The 20,228-nt window shown below is 32.1% G+C and overlaps 1 protein-coding gene across 10 annotated transcripts in view; it reads left to right on the top strand.

Moving 5' to 3' along the window:
• The window catches only part of LOC118187848 (uncharacterized), a 323,471-nt gene that overhangs the window by 232,385 nt on the left and 70,858 nt on the right, over positions 1–20,228 (top strand). For all 10 annotated transcript variants that reach the window (XM_085816945.1, XM_085816946.1, XM_035358129.2 and 7 more), the window contains 2 exons: positions 13,344–13,464; positions 15,954–16,101. In XM_085816945.1, coding sequence (XP_085673071.1) covers positions 13,344–13,464; positions 15,954–16,101 — 269 coding nt within the window. The remainder of the gene's footprint in view (positions 1–13,343; positions 13,465–15,953; positions 16,102–20,228) is intronic.

A 20,228-nucleotide genomic window follows, 5' to 3' on the forward strand; every position in this document is an offset into this window, starting at 1 on the left:
CATTCAGTGTATAATGTTTCAATTGAAAATCTAAACACAGAATAAAATGTCGGAGAACCATGTTCATAGAGAAAGTGAACGAGTTAGATTCGGTTGTTCGAACGAGGACTAGATAACTAGATGCCTCTCCTAGGAAAGAATGCGTTCATACGGGACTTTCTAAGGAAAGCTGGCTAATATGTACGTTACACATGGAGAAAGAAAAACACGAAAACCAACCTGTTCACTTGGATTCGAATCCGAAACGAACAGCCTATATTCAGCTGTCTTTGACTGCTCGGCCATTGCTGGGACCAGAAAGAGTAAGAAAGCGTGAAAGATTATTATGATTATAAAAATATGCGTGAAAGATTATTGTGATTATAAAAGTATACGTGAAAGATTATTATGAATAATCTTATATAACCTTGTAAACTAAATCAGTAAAGTTGAGAGGGAAGAGTTGTTATATATTTCTTAATATGTGTAGTGACACGTGCTTATAAGATTATTCAAGGTATATATTTTTTTATTTCCTTCTTTTCGTACCCAGGTTTCTACTACTTATTTTGTGAAATAATAGTAAATTTCAAAATAGTTTTTATTATCCGGCATACTCCTTAAATTCTGAATCTTTAAAATTTCGGCCGCATTTTCTCACGAGTATTATGCATCAGTCCAATGAATATTCGAGCCAATTGCCGGGCTTTAATTTGGATATTTATCACCGATCAGCGGGATGATTACGGAATTAACATGTAATACGTGAAAACGTTTTAGATCACGGGGCCGCCTCTCTTATAAGATTTTCTGGTCTAATCGAACTCGTTACTATGTATTGGACAAAAAATCACAGATCGTGATTATTCTACCCGGATACATAAGTTCCCTGGAAATCATAAGAACTATATAAAATATGGATTGATATGGTAATATTATCATTATTTTGTTTATATTTGTAATACGTTTATCATTCTTTATCATACTATAATGGTGATACCCTTTTCCTTATGCAAAATATTATCTTTGCTTTGTTCTTTTCGTTTTATACGTGTTGCACCCTATGTTCGTTTTTAATTTAAATGTTTATCTTTTATTAATTCACTTCGCGCTCTTTATTTTTGTATTTAAGTGTTATTATATTAATATTAAAAAATTCCTATATAAATTCTATATCAAAAATTCATTTAGCCCGGTCAATTTAAATTGGTTTGTGATTTCTGTGTAACCTGCACCATAAACGGTTTTATCTGAAGAACATTTCCGCTAAAACAAGCCTATCTTTCAAATTTTAGCCCGTTTCATAACATTTACGCTAAAATTGCAGGAAAGTTCTTTATCAGATTTTTAATTTAGTGTGCATAAAATTATTGCCTGAATTTAATTAGAGCTGATTTTGAAGCGCTGCTATATCAGTCAGATAGAATAAATGAGGTCAATCATATATTTAATTTTTTTTGCTTCCATTCAACAAGTTTAAAATTTCTTTTCACAAGTAATTATAATGTTTATCAAATGATAAATCAGTAAAATAAATAATGCCAATGCATTTTTAATCTGAATAGAAATTTAAGATCCCAGTAATGAAATAATATTTTGATTAGCGAAAACGTATTTTATTTCAACTAAACTAATGAGAAAAATACACTAGATATTTCGTTTTTGCTTCTAACTCTCTTTTATTTGTGAAAATACGCCTCGAGACGGAAGATTTAAAGTGTTCAAAGGAAGAGAGCAGCGGGTTTATATATATATATATATATATATATATATGTTTATATTTTCTTTTCCGTCGTTGCCAGTATGTGACTGTTATATCTGGCCGAGGCTGAATCGCTTGGAAGATATTTTTTTTTCATTCTAAGGAAATAGAAAGGACGATGTTAACTTCGAGAATGTATCCATCTATTTTTATGGATAGAAGAAAAAGACAGATTTCTATTTCGTATTTTATTTCGTATTTATGAGGCCAAAATGTGATGTTTTGTTGTATCACTGCTTTAGTTGAGGATTCTAAACAACCAGATCTGAAGATTTCCCTACAGATGTCGGTAGTTTCTAAAGGGATGTCCAATATTTAAATTTTGATTCACCTCTTTCGTATTTTCTGTTAAGAAATATTTTTAATTAATCTAGTGTCAATAATTATAAAGAAAAATATCATGTCTTATACAAAATACTTTACATTTATTGAAAATCTGCTCGCGCAATCGCACTTTAAGGCAAATTACGTTTTTGCAGTTTAAATTTAACCCGGGTTTAAGAAAAGAATTCATTGATATGATTACTTTGATATTTCATGATTCAGATGTTGCCATTTTAAAAATATGAGATGGAGTTTAATTTCAGAACTTCTCTAGCTTATTTACACTTGTAACAAAGATTCCACGTATAGTCAAATTTTTTAAGCTGTTTCGATTTTGAAAATATTTATACATACATACTTCGTGTCTTAAAGTTAAAAAAATAATAACTATTAGTATGGCCGCATAATAATGTTTTTTCTGCTATTCAGTGAAATTAAGCAAATATTCCCGTTAGTTGCTGCACATTTAAGTAAAAAATAAGTTGAGAAGATATCGTAAAAATGATTTAATGATAACGAGAATACTTTTGTACGTAAAAGTAAGTTTTGTACAAAATCTACTTTTTCCTGAAGAACTTGTCAACAAATGAAATCTAATTACAGTATAATCCCTTTTGCAGCAGCAACAGTATCGCGCCATTTCTGGATAGGAGATTTTTCCGGATAAATGAAGATATATTTGTAGAACTTACTTGCTCATAATTCACAAGTCAAACAACAAAAATCAGCGTTAATTTTCAAAATTTTCACAGGACTAGTTTCGATGGTTTTACCGAACCACCATCCTCAGCTGCAAAACCGCAAATGGAAAAAAATATTTTTAATTTATTTCTTAAACCGAGTTAAATTAAAACTGCAAAAACGTAATTATACGTTAGGCCATAGCTGCAAAACCGCAAAAATGAAAAAAATATATTTTTTTTTCCATTTGCGGTTTTGCAGCTGAGGATGGTGGTTCGGTAAAACTATCGAAACTAGTCCTGTGAAAATTTTGAAAATTAACGCTGATTTTTGTTGTTTGACTAGTGAATTAGTACTTATTCGGCGTGTGTTTATGTCTTAATTACTTGCTCATGTTTTGTAATGTCATTTGTAAATATTGAGCCTGCGAAGTCCATCGGTAGTGTTTTTGATTTGTCGGCTACAATCAGATAAATCATATCGGAAATCGTACAGATTATTTTTTAATTAAATCACATAACATGACTTTATTTCAGAAAACCAAAATTAAACAACATTTTAAAATGACCATATTTATAATTATATGAAAGGTACGAATTTCATAGTATAAAGACACACTTCTTACAAACTAGACTTACAAGACATACAAAGGTAATTTCGAATACCTTCTAGCTTAAAGATTATCGCCGTAGTTTTAAAAATTTGTTGTATATATAATAAAGCTTCATATAATCGTGTACGGACCGTAGTTGAACATTTCTGAAGTCTGCAATTCTTTTTCAGCTTCCATGTTACTTTCTTGCATTGCTTGTTGCCTTCATCTTCCTCTTCACCATTATCATTTTTCTCCTTTCCCAATACATGCCCGATTATTTCTTCGTCTTCCTTGAAAAAGAAGGCGACGCGAACATAATCGTCAATATTCATTCACGACTGCAGCTGATCTTCACTAACACTAATTTCTCCGAGTAAGTAAATCCATGATGGCGCCGGACGTGTTTTGAACCCAAGAAAATCTTTGTCAATCGACGAACAGGATCATGGTCCCATTTAAACCAACAGCGACGTTAGTAACGTTCTTTATATCTTTCCAGGAAAACGACCAAGTAAATATGTCGTCCTTTCATGTGATTTATATCTGAAAATTGTGCGCACTTCTTTCAAAGTTCACACATAGACTCAGAAAAAGGGTCGTTAGTTCTTATTTATATTCTGGATAATTCCATTATTCATTAGTTGGATAAAGCTTGTTACGCTGGGCGCCAGAAACATAGCATAAAAGTTTTCAGCTTTTAAGCTTTCAGACCGTTAGCCCATTTCATGCTTTTTTTATTTCGTACGCCTAAATTTTAAATTTTAAATTTTTTCTCAAGTACCGTTATTTTGATTCGACCCGTTACGTGGGGTTTTATTGTAATCAACAAACATGTAAACAAGACCGTAAGTTAAATTCTTTTCACAAATGTTTCATGCATCAATTCTTGTATTATTTTGTGATCAGGGTAATTTATTTAATATACTTTCAAAGTTTTTGAAATAAAAATTATTTCCGATTGAATAAAAACTAGATAAAGATTTATTTAAAAGTTTTGATGTAATTCGTTTTAAAACACTTATTATATTTTTCCGAGTTTCCCCGACTAGAAATAATCTTCTAACCTTTTATATGCAGTGTATTTTTTACATGGATGTTTTTCCCCGATAATCTGTCTACCGCTTGAAAATGTAATTGGGTGTTTTAAAATGAATTAAGTAACATTATAAGGTATTTCTCCCGAATTTTTAGCATGCCTTCATGGTGTAGTGGTCAGCACACTCGGCGCGTATTCGAGAGTCCCGGCGAGGGTAATGCTAATTTTTCACGTCTCCAGCATCAAAGTGACCTTATATCTCTGTCTCTGCAGTGGCTCCCGAACTAAAAACGGTGGTGGATGATGATTCTTCACCACCAGCATTTGGTGATTGGGTCCCCTTATCTCCAGTCGCCCTTTAAAAGGGGAAATATATAAGGTATTTCTCCAGCCTTCTTAGCATGCCTTCGTGGTGTAATAGTCGGTACACTTGGTGCGTATTGGAGAGGGCCGAGGTTCGAGTCCCGGCGCGAGCATTCCTCATTTCTCATCTCTACTGCTTCAAAATAACGTAATGTCTCTACAACATGAAAGATTAAAATGCAATTTAAAAGTATATTAATTTTACATCAGAAAAATCTCAGTTTTTTAAATAACGTTAATCTGATATGAAAAATTGTATTTATGTGATCTCAAATCTATTTGTTCATTAGCATATCTAGCAGATTTCTGCGTTTGCGTTCTTATGGCTTTACACAATTCCATTATCTTTTAATGAATAAATATTTTGATTAATGAAAATGGCTTTTCATCTTATTTGCTGTTCTCACAATCTTTATGTCGATTCTTCAATACATGATCGCAATTTCGTACGAAAACTTTATTGTTAATTTATTCTAAAAATTAAAATATTTTTTGTGTTGTAATTAAATGTAAAAATGCATTATTCCTTATAGTTTACAATACATCTTAGTCTTTCGTTTATTTTCATACTTGTGATAATTCTATTTGCACTGAAAATATGAAATCCTCTTATAATTTACAATCTCGGTTGATGTTATCTGTTATTTGATACTGTTATCCAAATGGACACATGTTCGTGCACTTTTTTGGTACGAACATGGATACAGCGGATCTGCTTGTGACTGGGTTCAGTCGTGATTTATTTAATTCCAAGAAACACATGACACGTTTAGAAAACATAACCGTTTATAAATATTTCGATGACATAATTTCAGAAAAGTATCATAGTAATACGTTTTTAATAGGTACACACTTTTCAAATTAGGCCAAATCTTATGTTAGAAACACCGTTACTATGTGTGGTGGACGCACTTAGCAGATGAATATTTATAACAATGGTTTTTACCCGAAACATTGTTTGCAGTGAAGTTTTTGATACTTCATGAGTTGATTTATTTTGTTCCCTTTACTCAGAGTTTGAGTTATGTTGTAAAATAAAATAAAATAAAAAATGTGAAAGCTTTCAGATTTTATAGAAGCCCACAGGTTCTTTTTTTCATTTACATACACATACACGTTTCGAGAGCATTTGGGCTAATGTTCCTTTGGGCTCTATTTAAAAACGTCTTTAAAATTTCTTATAGATAGTCCCAGGTGCTGGAGATAAAACTTTTTTTTCCCGTACAATGCTGCCATTGCTGGCTTTGAAATCGTTGAGTTTGTTAATCAAAAATTCGTTAAAGTTTTACAAATTTTGAAATACACAATAAAATATTTAAAAACAGCGTATCTTTAGAATTTCCGGTAGACAGTCTCGCTGTGGGGATAAATTTTTTTTTCGTACAATATTGCCATTGCTGGCTTTGAAATCATTGAGTTTGTTAATCGAAAATTCGTTAATGCTTTGAAAAATATGAGATTGACAATAAAACAAATTCGAGCTTCCATGTGCCCTTCACGTGGACGATTACGTTATTCAAAATTTTGTGTCTAGGTACCGTCGGTTTCTTTACAATGCGAGAAACATACATACTTTCATGCAGATTCTTCATTAATTTCTTTAAATATTCATACATATAATAAATATAAGACAGGGCAGTAATATTTAATGGCAGTAATCTAAAAAGTGATTCGCCTTATTTTAAGACTAATAGGCCTTCTGGGCTACCGCTCCTTTGGGCTTTAAAAACAATTTATACGAAATTTAACAGTGAAACTATTTGTTATATGCTTAAACAAAGACACAACTCACTTTCATTTCAGCTCAAATAAAACCATAGCATTGTTATTTATATAAACTAAATACAATTCTTGTTTTCATTTTTGTTGCACTAAAATTTTAAGGAAATAGTTTCTTATATTGACTTAAACAAAAGCTATAAAATGTCTCGCCAATTAAAATTAAAATAAAGCTTTATATTTTAATTGGCGTTAAATTATATTAAAGAAGTTAACGAGGCATTAATACATACAGCAAGGCTCAAACTATGTTAAGTTTTGTTTCTCTATTTGTTATATTAATTTATGATTTTAATGGAAAAAGCTGAAACGACCAAGTTAATGTAAAAGCTTCTAAAAAGTATTTACTGAACTGTATTACCTTTTTATATTATGTAAATCAACGACCAAAAAAATTAAAAATCATGTAAATAAATTGTAATATCAAAACTAATAAAATTTCACTCGGACTAGAAAGAAAAGCAAGTTATCCTGATAAAAGTTTTGCTGTATAAAGTAGCTCTCAGACAACTTGTGGATATCAAATTCGCTAATTATAAAACCTTTGTAATTTTTTGTTGTAAATAGCAATCATACTCATACATACATGTCCATGTTTTGTTTCTTAAATTCTTTCAAAATTTTCAAAGAAGGGGAGTTGAGTTCTGACCGTGTAGGGTTTATATTTATTTTAACTAACATTTTTTTTAAGTTTAAACTGTCTTTCCTGTTAAGCCTTACTTTCCCCTGGAATTGCCAATGCCAGAGTATGTAAATTTTAGTAGAACGCGCAAAGTATTCAAAATAGTCAGCGGAAGTATTCTGAGTTAAATAGAAGGGAAACGAGTTCGAAAGTGTGCTTTCTTGCTTCACGAGCGTGGAGGTGGCTAGGTAGAATTTGAAGAACCACGCGTTTCGGCCTGTGTGCTTGCCTCGGCAGATAGTTAAATCTTTCAACGTAATATTCAGAAGTTTGCTGAATTATCAGCGGTATCTTAGAACGCGGTTAGGTTAGTTACGTTTAGAGAGGCTCGTAGGTAGTCACTTGTTATTATTCATTTTTAGTTTCTTATTTTTATTTTACCGCCGGGTCGGGGTAGTTTGTGAGCGTCAAGAGCACGCATCTGTAATTTCTAAAGTTGAATAAAAAAGGGATTTAAACCCTTCTCAAGACTTTGTGTACTTTCCAGTTCATAGCAGTCACCACTATTGTTGCGTGCAGGTTGGGGCCGCGCAACATTACAACCGAATACGTAAAATTTAATTTATTACATATTTATAGAAGTAATACTATTTTCTTATTATGAGAGTGTTAATTTCAACTAATAAAATAATGATTGATAGGCAAAATATCCGTGTTACATAATATTTTTATACTATCATGTATTCTTCTAATAGTTTTCGTAGCCTGTGTTTATAGAAACAAATATTGCTATAAGGTATATCTTATTGCTTACAAGATAATAGCTCATAAATTTAAGCTCAGCACACTTTGCAATTACATATTGCTGCTGTAAGTACGTGTAGCATAAGTTTCTGTTGGGATGTAGGAACGGTATTTCGAGAAACACGCATACAATAGAAACATTCAATATGTCTGCAAGTGTTAAAAGAGCAAAAAATCATTACTTAATACTATTTGTCGCATTATGTCACACGAAGACTCAAATGCTTTTGTTTTTCAATAGTAAATATCAATTCAGAAATTTCTTGTGGTCTTAGGAAAATATAAACCTGTGATCAAAATAATTTTTGCAGTTATGTAATAAGAAGTTTTTTTGCAGTTATATAATAAAAAGATTACATAAATCTTATTTAGAAAAAATTTCGTATTATCCAAGGCGAACATAAAAATATAAAACATTTTTGTTGTTATGTTTCATATGCTTGGTAAACATTTTGCTAGGAATGTGACGCATTATGTAAAAACTCGAGCAAGGTTTCTTATGATTTAAATATTAACAAAACGGTACTTCATCTGTTTGAACAAAGCAAAGACTTTATCGTCTGTCGACATTTTAATGCTGAGGACAATGCTTCCGTAGTGCTGACACTATGGAAAAGTGCCTCGGAAAAAAAAAGCGAGAAAAATATTATTGTAAAATAAAAATACTCGAAATAGGATATTTTCGAGGAAGTGCAGAATAATAAATTTTATGTCCAATTTATTTTATGCACAGTTTTATTTAGGTTGGTTACTCTGTTTGTTTATTTAGGTTAAATCTTGAAAGGAGTTTTTGACCCTCTATTGATTTTCTTGAAATTTTACATTCTTTCATATTTGCATTGACATCAAAGAGAAACTTAAATGAATTAAATGTAATTTTACACTATCGGATAACTCAAACATTGAAAGAAAAGGGATATCACAGACTTCATTGTTATGCTTATTAGAAACAACAATTTCCTACATTCAGAGACGGTCATATTTTTTAAAAATTTTTGCCTCTCTACAAACAAAAATATACGAAAAATAGTTTTAAATTACATATTATATTTAAATGCAGTAATAATTTTTTAAAGATTTTTATCACAAAGTTCTTGATCACATGTCATTAAAAAATAAAATAGTGAGACATCTATAAAAAGCTTTACCGCGACATTTCTAAACATTTAAAGAACAGTAAAAGTAACACAATAGGAGTGACAGGTATAAGAATGATCGCATGCATATTTCAAATTCTTTTCGTCAGTTGTAAATTTAAAACCTTTGTTATCAGCCGCATGATTTTATTTTTTGTAAAGTATATCCAAGAATGTTTTAATAGCTCTAAAGCTATTTTTTTACGTTTAATGAATTTAATAAAACTTAATGAATTTAATAAAATTTAATAAAACTAATTTAAAAAAATACAGTACATTTTGTGTTATATTTTATATTTAATTTTCATTTTTAATATAAAACAAACCATTTATATTAAAGGGAAATTAAAATTTATATTCTTATATTTGTGTATAACTTGCGTGATTATGGATGTACTGTAAATAAGTGAGAACGTCTATTTTTACTTCCTTGTACGAAGTAAAAAGGAAGTATTGTAATCGCGAAAAGTTTCAGGCAGCATATTTCAACGAAAATATCCATTTTGACCGCTATCGAATGCAATTTAATGATGTTTCTGCGTGATATCTGTACGTAAGGACAGAATAAAAGACTCTTTTCCTTCAAAAAAATTATAAAACTGCTTTAAAATTAATTCTGAAGAGAATTTTTCGTGGCGTCTGTACGAACGTATGTACGTACGTGCGTACGTGTGTATCTCGCATAACTCAAAAACGAGTAGCCTCAGGACGTTGAAATTTTGTATATATACTGCTATAACATGTAGATGTGCACCTCGTATTTTGGTTGCAATCGGCCGCACCAAACGTATATAAATATATTTATATATATATCCACTCTGTTACCCGGCTCAGTGATATCAGTTTCTTTACTTATATGTTTGTAAATTGTACATTTTTTGCTTTAAAAATTATTGTATTATGTTGTTTTTATCTTCCGGTTAAGGTTTTTTATACCTTTAATAAATCTGTATGCAATATTTTTAGAATTATCAACAATTTTAAAGTAGTCTAAGTGCCGCTAAGCCTTTTTTAATGGCGGCCATTGATGTTTACATTTGAAACAGAAGACTAGTGGATTTGTTGCCAATCTAGAGAAACTTAGCTTCGCAACAACAAAGATAACGCATTCATTTATTATTGCCAATTAAATCATGCTTAATTCTTTCTGGAATTTTTTCGAAGAAATAAGTGTTTAAGATTTACTTCGTAATTTTTAATATAGATATTTGGAGTTTTTATGTATTTTTCCCTTCTCGCGAAGTGAGAACTGAATTAATTGAATGAGAAATACTCAGTCGTCTGTGAAAAACAGTTTCTTTTTTGTTTTGTTTGCTTAATTTCTTTTATACATCATTCTAGCTTTATTATAGTATTTGAATAGAACATGTGGCAACGATTAGATAATTCTGTTCTTTAAATGATATAAATTTTGTGCATTATGAGTTATAATATATAAGTTAACTGTTATATAATTATTGGATTATATAACAGTTAACTTAGTTTTCGTTATATAATTATTATATAAGTTAACTGTTATATAATTATTAATACTGTTAAGTGAATCTAGCGCCAGAGTGTCGCTATGGTACACAAATACTAGAGTGAATTTTAAAGAATGCATTTATTCTATTGTGGTTTATGCGCTGTCGGCGAAGTAGATTTAATTCAATCCAATACGTTTAAATGAAATGCAAGAAAAAATGCGTATAATTTAATATTCCGTACAAGGAAGTCATGTGGAGTAAACATCAGATTTTTTTTAAAGATAAATGCACTAAAGAAACAAGGTTTGCAACTAATGCTGTAAATAATGGAAGACCTTTTTTATAGCTGCAATTTTTAATACCATGTAGCTGAGGTTTTCAGTTTAATCGGATTTTCAGCTATCCGAGAATTTTTAGTTAAAAGCTTCGGTAAAAGAGTCTACGGTACCTCGGTATTCAATCCGTAAAACTAATCGATCTGATAGCAGTCGAGTATTTGACCGAGCATAAGTCCTTATTACTTCGGTTAACTAAACTTCTGTTGTACTATTAAACAGTAAACGAAATAACATACCAGTTAATGTTTATAACGAAATTTATCTACTTACTAGCGGGCTGTGGCCAAAGCAAAATGTGTAAGTTCTCTGTAATGAAAATGTACAAATGTTCTGAAATGAAAATGTATAAAAACATTTCACTATGAATGAAATCAGTTCATTCTTTCCAAGCAGCAACCAATTCCTAAATAAATTTTTACTGCCAAACCAGGAAACAAAAACTTCTGACATATCAGGTTAATACGTATGAACGTCATAATTTAAATTTAATGTAATATAACAATAGTTTCTCAATATCAATAAAAGAATTAACGTTCCATTAATATACCATGTCAGTTATACTAACCTGAAACAAAAACGTTGCCAACAGCAGCTATTTCTTTGAAATACTGACATTAATGAAACATTTTCGACATTATAACGACGTTACATGCGTGTTTTCTTCAGCGTCAGAATATGACCTTATATAATAATAATATGTTTAAAGTTTAGCAATGATATTTGTTGGCCAAAAGGGTTTTAGAGACATTAGATATATTTTTGGACCAGGCAAGATGAAAAATGAGCAAACGTCTTCGCCGGGAGTCGAACCACGGACCTCTGGAATACCGGTCCAGCGTGCAGAACCACTACACCACGAAGGCACGCTAGAAAAGCGGGAGAAATACCCTATATACTCCTCCTTTTTAATCCTGGGTGCGGAGAAATACCTTATATTCTCCGCTCCCATGATTTGGCGACTGGGTCCCCTAAAAACCCCAGTCGCCCAGTCCATCATCATCACACACCCTTTTTAGTTCGGGCTCCACAGTAGAGAGGATTTTTTTCGAAGCCAGAGAAATGAAAAATTAGCAATAGCCTTCGCCGGGAATCGAACCACGAACCTCTGGAATACCGGCCCTGTGTGCAGAACCACTACACCACGAAGACACGCCAGGAAGGTAGGAGAAATACCTTATAGGGTGTTAGACCCAAAAGGCTTTAAGTCTCAAAACAGCATTTTGTGTCGTTTCTGCGTTGATTCACTTTTCAAACTGTTGCCTTCAAATATTATCGCCATGTATTGTATTTAAAGAAATAAATAATGAAGAATCTCCCTAAATGCATGAATGTTTCTCCCACTGTGAAAAAACAACGGTACCTAGAGCCATTTTTGAATAACGTAGTCCTCCAATTGAACATGGGCATTAAGAAGCCCGAATTTTAAATTTCGAATTTGTTTTATTACCTATTTCAAATTTTGTAAAACTTTAACGATTTTTTGATTAACAAACTCGACGATTTCAAAGCGAGCAATGGCAACACTGGACGGAAAAAAACATTTTTATCTTCAGCGCGCGAGACTGTGTATCTGAAGTTCTGAAGATATGCAAATATTTTGTGATATTGCTGTTGCACTAAATTTTATGTAGTTTAAGTGCGAAGAGCATGATATTTAATAAATAAAGGCAACACATAAAACGTTGAAAAAACGCTCTCATGGGCGTAATATAAAATCTGAAAGCTTTCAGATTTTCTCTTTTTATTTCATATTGTTTAAAACTTTTTATTAACAAAGTCTACGATTTGAAATCGAGCAGTGGCAACGCTTTTTCAAATAAAGCAGATTATTATCTCCAGCGCTCAAAACTGTTGCCACTCGGAAAAATAAGAGCGAAAATTAGCGTTTTCTGAGTTTTTAATTAATATATTATTTGATTAAAGCCGTTCGAAGATAAGAACAGTCGAAATGGCTTCCCACAACGTTTTGGAATCGTAAATAATATATTTAATATTTGGGAATGCTATTTTCATTTCGTATTTTGTAAAACTTAAAATTTTTTATTAAGAAACTCTATGATTTGAAAGCGAGCAGTGGCAACACTTCTCGAAATAAAGCAGATTTTCATCTCCAGCGAGCGAGACTGTTGCCACTCGGAAAAATGAGGACGAAAATTAGCTTTTTTCCGAGTTTTTAATGAATATGTGGGCTAATTAAAATCGTACGAAAATGAGAATGATCAAAATGGCTTCCTATGAGTTTTTGGAATCCGAGGGTCCTTCTCTCGAAGCTCATTTCCCCGGCGTACCAGAGGAGATAATGCCACAAACAGATAGACAAACGCGCAGAGATTTTAATAATATGGATTAACAGTTTTGTGCATTGTGAATATTTTTTTAATATGTTTTATTTAATTTGAAAAATTTAACTTCTGTATAGCTTTCTGGAGTGATTTATAGATTGATCTATTTATTGCAGATATTCAGGAGACAGCAATGCATCTAGTGAAGTGGTCAACGAGGACGACTCATTCTACGTTAACATGACCACCGAGGACCTGCTACAACCGGGTCACGTTGTCAAAGAACGATGGAAAGTGGTGAGTTAATATTTTTATTATATTAGAAAATTAATCGGAGAATTCGGATACACAGTGTTATTTTTCCGGCCCCGAATTCTATCCGTAGAATACTCTTATAAAGTTCCCGAGTTGCTCGGAAGTATTTTAGCTTTTTAAATTAAAATCTAACATTTTGACCATGTAGACATGTCTAACATTTTACCATGACCATGTAGATGTCTAACATTTGACCATTTTTAAAATCTAACATTTTGACCATGTAGTCACTGATTTTCCTTTACCTAGTATTACAGTAAAATAAATAGTCGCTGTATTCTCCGCTTCTCTTATCAGATATCATAACACAGATGTCAAAACATATCTAATTTTGCAATATTAAATTATTTTTGAGGTTACAATTAAGAAACAACAATGCATCGAGTTATCCGGCTCTTACGTTAATTTTTGCTCCAAAAGACACATCGAGGTTTCTTTTCAGGGTAAACTTTAATTACTCAGGCAAACAATTAGCATTTTCCATTTATAACAATCTACACTTATTCATTTATTTATATACAAAAATATACGTTTTTTCAAGTACCGTTAACGTATTTTGGAATATCGTCATAAGGGCTCAAACTCCGGTATAGTAACCTATATTTCTGGAGACTCCATTTCCTATAAAACACTGGCTCTAATCTTATATACAGTTTTCCTCCAATTTGCACCTCTTTTCCATGTAGCTTACTCGTAGTGATATGGTAACGTAGCTATATGTGATTCATGAATTCTTCAGCCAAGTTATGACCACTTGCAAGCTAAGTTTCCATGTGGATTTCTCTCTGGATTCCATCTGGATTTCTATTTTCAGTGCAGTCATTGATTTCCGTGCGCAGGTTATCCTTGAATGGCTTGTTTATTATCAATACTTTGGAGACAAACAATCACTCGTGTGCCAACCATTATTTTTTTTTCTGGAAAGTTTTCTATGTCTTTGGAATGGTGAGCGCTGGCTGTAACCTAGGCCAGCAGACTTCTTAGACTACCTCAAAAATCAAGTGGTGGCATTATATCGACCCACTTCTTTATAATTGCTTGTGTCCGTCAGGGATTATCACTTTCAAGAGCATAAATGCCTGAAATACATGTTCAATGTTATCTTATTTGTCCTTAGTAATGACTAGAAGCGAGGCTTTTTTTTTTATCCGGATGAACTGCCAAATACCACATACACTTTTTTTAATCAGTAAAGGTAAACTTAGATTGTCGATGCATGCCTTTGATCGACTGTCATTTGAGATCCTTGACACTTAAACACTTCAGTTTAATCCATGGCAATCATGGTGGAGAGTTGTTTATAAAAGCTGACGTACATCAATAAAAGACTTAAAAACAACTTACGTTTCAGTATCTTCCAGCTTGAAGAGTCTTGTAGATCATCTTAGAATAGTTGAAAGAAGCCATCCATCCAGTGTTGTTATGCTTTAAATTCTTGGCTTTCTTAAGCTTGAAATTCATAAAATACACTCTGCAATATAAAAGTAATGCACTAAGAAAGGGTTATTAGATTGAATACTAGATGAATCTCCAGCGCATTGCAAACAAGTATTCGGATGGTGTATAAATTTTTTAATTATTTTAAATTTTCGTATTATTAGCACTCTAAATTTAGGAGTGGGATCAAAATTTTAACTTCTTTTTTTAGTTTTTTATATTTCTCATCAAAAATCAGATCATAGTGTTGTTCTCTTGATGCGACTGGTATCATTTTTCATAGCCTCGATTTATAATTAACGCTAATTTTTCCAGCCAATCTGCTGGTTATACGTCTCCCTTATACTAAACGTAAACAGTTTTAATTATTTTATCAAGCTGTTATGTGTAAAATTTAATAAAATTAAGGTTTGTTACAAAATCAGTAAGAAATCTTCTCTTTTTTTTCTCATGGGAAATTGAAAACAACCCTTTGGTTTAAGTGTATAAGCTCAGTATTAGCGAAGTTTCAAACAAGCCACGCTGTAGTTATTTCGGGTTAAGCGTGGAAACTGAACACAGTGAAATTGTAACTGGAGCTTAGCTCAAGTATGCCTGGGTGTTATATAAACTTAATACAAGCTAGTTCTCTAACTTTCTGCTGAACTACTTGCCACTCAAATCTGCATAAATTTTCGTAATGAGCGAGTCTGTGACGAAATGCAAGAATAAAAAAGATGTAACCTAAAAATCAGTTTGGCTTGTAAAACTCGAATATAATGCCACAAAATGTATTAGAAATATAAGAGTGATCGGAAAATAAAATCATAAAAAATTACTAATCAACTAATGTGAAATCGCGGCCAACTGAATATAAAACACAATCTTACAGTAACATCTTGACCCTGACATCGCACTGTAACATTGCACTTTTTTGATGAAAATTCTTATATCAGTTTCACTGAAAGCATTGAATTGATTTTTTACTGAGCATTCTTATATAGTTATTTTAACTTTCATATGTTCGTTATCACTGAAAAAGGTGATTGTTCCAGGTAAAAAAAATTGGCGGTGGTGGATTTGGGGAAATCTACGAAGGCCTGGACCTAGTGACAAAAGAACTTGTCGCATTGAAGCTCGAGTCAGCGAAGCAAGCCAAACAAGTGCTGAAGATGGAAGTCGCAGTTCTGAAAAAGCTCCAAGGTCAGATTATTTTTTCCATGATTTTTTCTTGAAATTAAAAGAATAACAATGATTATATATTTGGCAGACTTGGTATATGCGTGCTATTTCTCAAATAAATGCAGGTGGCACTTATAATAAATATGTTGTTTATAACATCTATCGCCCTTTTAATATCAAGAAGCACATTTCTCAAACTTCTCGAAGATAAGTTTATTTTGAAATTGCCATGGTAGTATCTTTAATGCTAATATCTTTTTATGTGAAAAGAAAGTGTTAATTCTTTCTCCACAGCAGATATGTATCTTTTATTTCGTATAACATTTCATTCATACAGATAAAGATTATAATGAATTAAGTAGTGTTTATTTAAATAAATGTATTCTTAAAAAATAGGAAAGAATGTAGTTATAGCTTTTATTTTGTTCTATATTGCCTTTTATAAGCGTTATAAAGCGTTTCAGCCTCACCGGTGAATTCATTTCAGAAGCTATGCAAATGAGAGTTCAAAACGTACCTACATTTAAATCAATCTTAATTCTTCTACTAGCACGTTGTGGCTGCATAGGAATTTTAATTCTTGTTCAACAACGAGAGAGGATGCCTGTACGTTATATAATGTTACACCAGCGCCTTAACAAAGGACATCGATATGAAATAAATATTGAGTTCTCTAGCATCGGAGAACTCAATATTGCTTCTGGTGATAATTCTGAACAAGTAGGACGGAATGTTTCTGTGGTTGAAAGAGAATCCTGAGACTGATCCGAAGAATTACACAGAACGCAATTAGAAGATTCGGGATGTCATATGCGGACAAAGGTGAGATGGGATTATCATCTTATCAGATTCTCTTTGGCTGACAGTATTATTGCAGCACTGGCAATACTGTTATATTCACCAGCATCATTTGCCACAGCATGTCACCGTTTATTACCGCCTGAATTATGGGCGCGCGGAAGCCACTTCTCAAGTTATCTTTAGGACGTCTGCCACTTATTGACAGACTGCAGTAATGAATCGAACGTCATGTGTGGCAGTATAAGTGGTATGACATCGTCCTATCGGATGAATCATTATTTGAACATAATGAACGGACACAAGGCCGCTGCCGATGGGATGAGACACACACAGAAGAGTATATTCGTACCCGACATACCGCGCAAACATGGAAAATTCTTCTATGAACTACTATTGGCTTTACAATAAATTACCTGCCATGAGAATTCAAGCTATCGTAATCAGTGCTTAATATGACAGTGACATTATACGAGCAGTCGCACTTATGTATTTATAATGTCTTCTTGAGGTAATTTACCAGCAGAACAGTACCAGTGCTCATTTATTGCGACCAAAAACATGAGTCTTCTTCAGAAATAACAGTGTCGCATTTCTTCACTGACTGCTTAGATCGCTTTATTTATTTAGTCATCAGAAATGTGTGTTATATGAACCTTGATGTATTATGTCAGTTCCCTAGAAAATCTTAGCGAAGTGTGGACGCATGTTAATGTAACTTGGGTAATCTTGAATATAACATCACTAAACGTTTGTCAGGTTAACGTCACGACGCGTAGAGCGAGTATTAGAAAGGAAAGAATGATTTGAGGCTGATCGCACATTTTTAGATGATTTTCCTTTGCTGTAAAAAATATTCTGTTTTGAAATTCTTTTTTTTAACTGCAGCTATATTTTTGAAGGTATAAATGGTTGCCTACTACTTGGCAGTTTTGTTTTTATGCAAAATGGTGCTTCTAAAGAAACAATGTATGGAAGGCTATGGTTGTGCTGTTTCCAAAGAACATTATTCGTATCTAGTTATTAAAAAACGCTCTGAAAGCCATGTTTTTTATATCTAAAGCTACGATAGGTAATATTGTCAACACGAAAGTGAAAAAAAGGTCAAAGTTTGGTGTCATGCAAAAAAAATTGTTCCAGATCCAAGCAAAAAAAAGAAGTTTCGAATGTTTCAGAGGTAAGATTTTTAATATTAAAAGAAAATCCGCCAATGCAAAGTACGGTTTCAAAATCCGTAAAATGCTCAGTATCAACTGTAAACAAAGTGGTTAATGCTGATTTGAATCTTAAAAAGATTATCTTTCAAGAAAAAAACATAGCATGCATTGCGTTTTCCACGACATAGCGCAAAACGCGCTGCAGAATTCTTTATGTGAAACATATATCTGAACAAAATTGGAAAAATGTCGCCACTATAGATGGATCTTGGATGTATTTTAATGACTGCAATAAAACGAGATCCATTTATCATCATCAAAAGGGAGAAAAAATCTTAAAACATGGTTCAAAGAATCTAAAGAAAGGTTTTCAAAGAGATTTATGATTGTTGCTTGTTTTTCATATAACATCAAATTAAAAATAAAGGGAGTGGGAAAATATGTTAAGATCAACTCCGCACATTATCAGGAACATATTTTATACCCAATTTTCAAATATGAAATACCTACTCTTCATACACAGAGCCATCAATGAATAGAACTGCATCAAGACACAAGCAGCCACACGTCAAAATCCACTTTTAAGTTCCTGGAAATATGGAACAAAAAAATGGGTGTTAAAGCTTATACCCTTCACCCACATATTTTTGCGCTTTTGGACCTTTAAAAAGGGGACTGACCAGACGTCGACCAACAACCCTCCTTAGACTTTTGTAAAGCTGCTCAAGAGGAACGGGACAAAATACCTCTTCCTCTACTGCAAAAAAGCTTTATTGTCTTGGAAATCATGGTTTAGAAACATAGGGAAGAATAACTGTTATTAAATATAACATTTAAAATAGAAAAATGATAGGTAAAATATTTCTGTAAATACAATGAAAATCGTCTAAAAAATGCGTGAATACCCTTTTGTATGTTGCGAATATAAAAGCTGTAGCTGCATTCCATCCAAGGTTCTATTTTTTTAACCTCTTGAGTCTTTTGTTCCCGTTTCCAGCAGGGCAAATTTTAAACTCCCATTAATTTTTTATCAAAATAAAATCTTAAATAATTTTCTCTCTATTTTATGTAAATAGTGCCATCTTATTTTGTTTGATATTTTCATTAAATGCGTTTCTTCCTCATTAGACATGAATAGCTTAGTACTACATTAAATTGTGATTTAATTGAGTACTTAATGATTATTTGAAAGTTTCTAAAGTTGCACGTAATCGTATTTATTTCCTCTTTCATTTAATCATGTAAAGGAGCATTTCGTAAATTTAAATTTGAAAAATGCATTGAGAAAAAGGATTCTAAATGTCAGTTCATTGTTTCATATACATTGGAACCATTGTTATACATAATCTGTCATTTCAATGGTCAATGGTCTTATTCTGCTTATCATGAATAATTGTTTTCTCGCTCTTTATTCTCTTTTTGTTGCATTATAAAAACTTCAGAGTCATACTTAACCACTCATTTGGGACCATTTGTTTCTTTCATTTAACAATCTATCTTTTTCTCAAAAAAAAAACCGTTAAGTGTCATTTATTATGAATAGAATATCACTCTTAGCCTATTTAGATGATGTTCTCCGAATTTTTAATATCTTATAAAATACCTTCTCATTGTGCTTGGTAACCAGAGTCATCTTGTGTTAGTTTTAGCGATTCACATTTTAATTAATACGCAGAGATTCACATTTTAATGGCATTCACATCACATTTTAGTTACAGTTACTTTAATAACTGCTGTAACGAAAATACGCAGAGTAATTGCTAATATCTAATAACGTTTCCAACTTCATGCTCACTGATATTCTCAAAGAGTTCGTTCAATAATAAAAGTTCATTTTTGTAAAAGTTATTGTTTTCACATCTGAATATCACGTCACCAGCTTGTATTTTTCAATTTTTCCCGTTGTGATACGATATTCTTTGCACCAGTAACAGACATTTCTTCTGTCTCTTACATAAGAGATATTATATTAATGTATATACAGAGCGAATTACCTAAAACTTGAAAGAAAATTAGAATATCAGTGGGGGTTTTTGAAGGATTCTAGTGCGAGTTAGTCTACGAACTATTGTAATATCAAAAGTGTAAATATCGACAGTTGTCTGCTCAGTGGTGTTAAAAATGTGGTCAAGAAGGGAAGATTGGCGTTAATTATGAAGTGGTAAATAAACAGGTGCGTTAGGGATCATAAGG

Source organism: Stegodyphus dumicola, chromosome 5 (assembly GCF_044657685.1).
Source record: "Stegodyphus dumicola isolate Sdum_Otavi_A_Nest chromosome 5, ASM4465768v1".
Lineage (NCBI taxonomy): Eukaryota > Metazoa > Arthropoda > Arachnida > Araneae > Eresidae > Stegodyphus > Stegodyphus dumicola.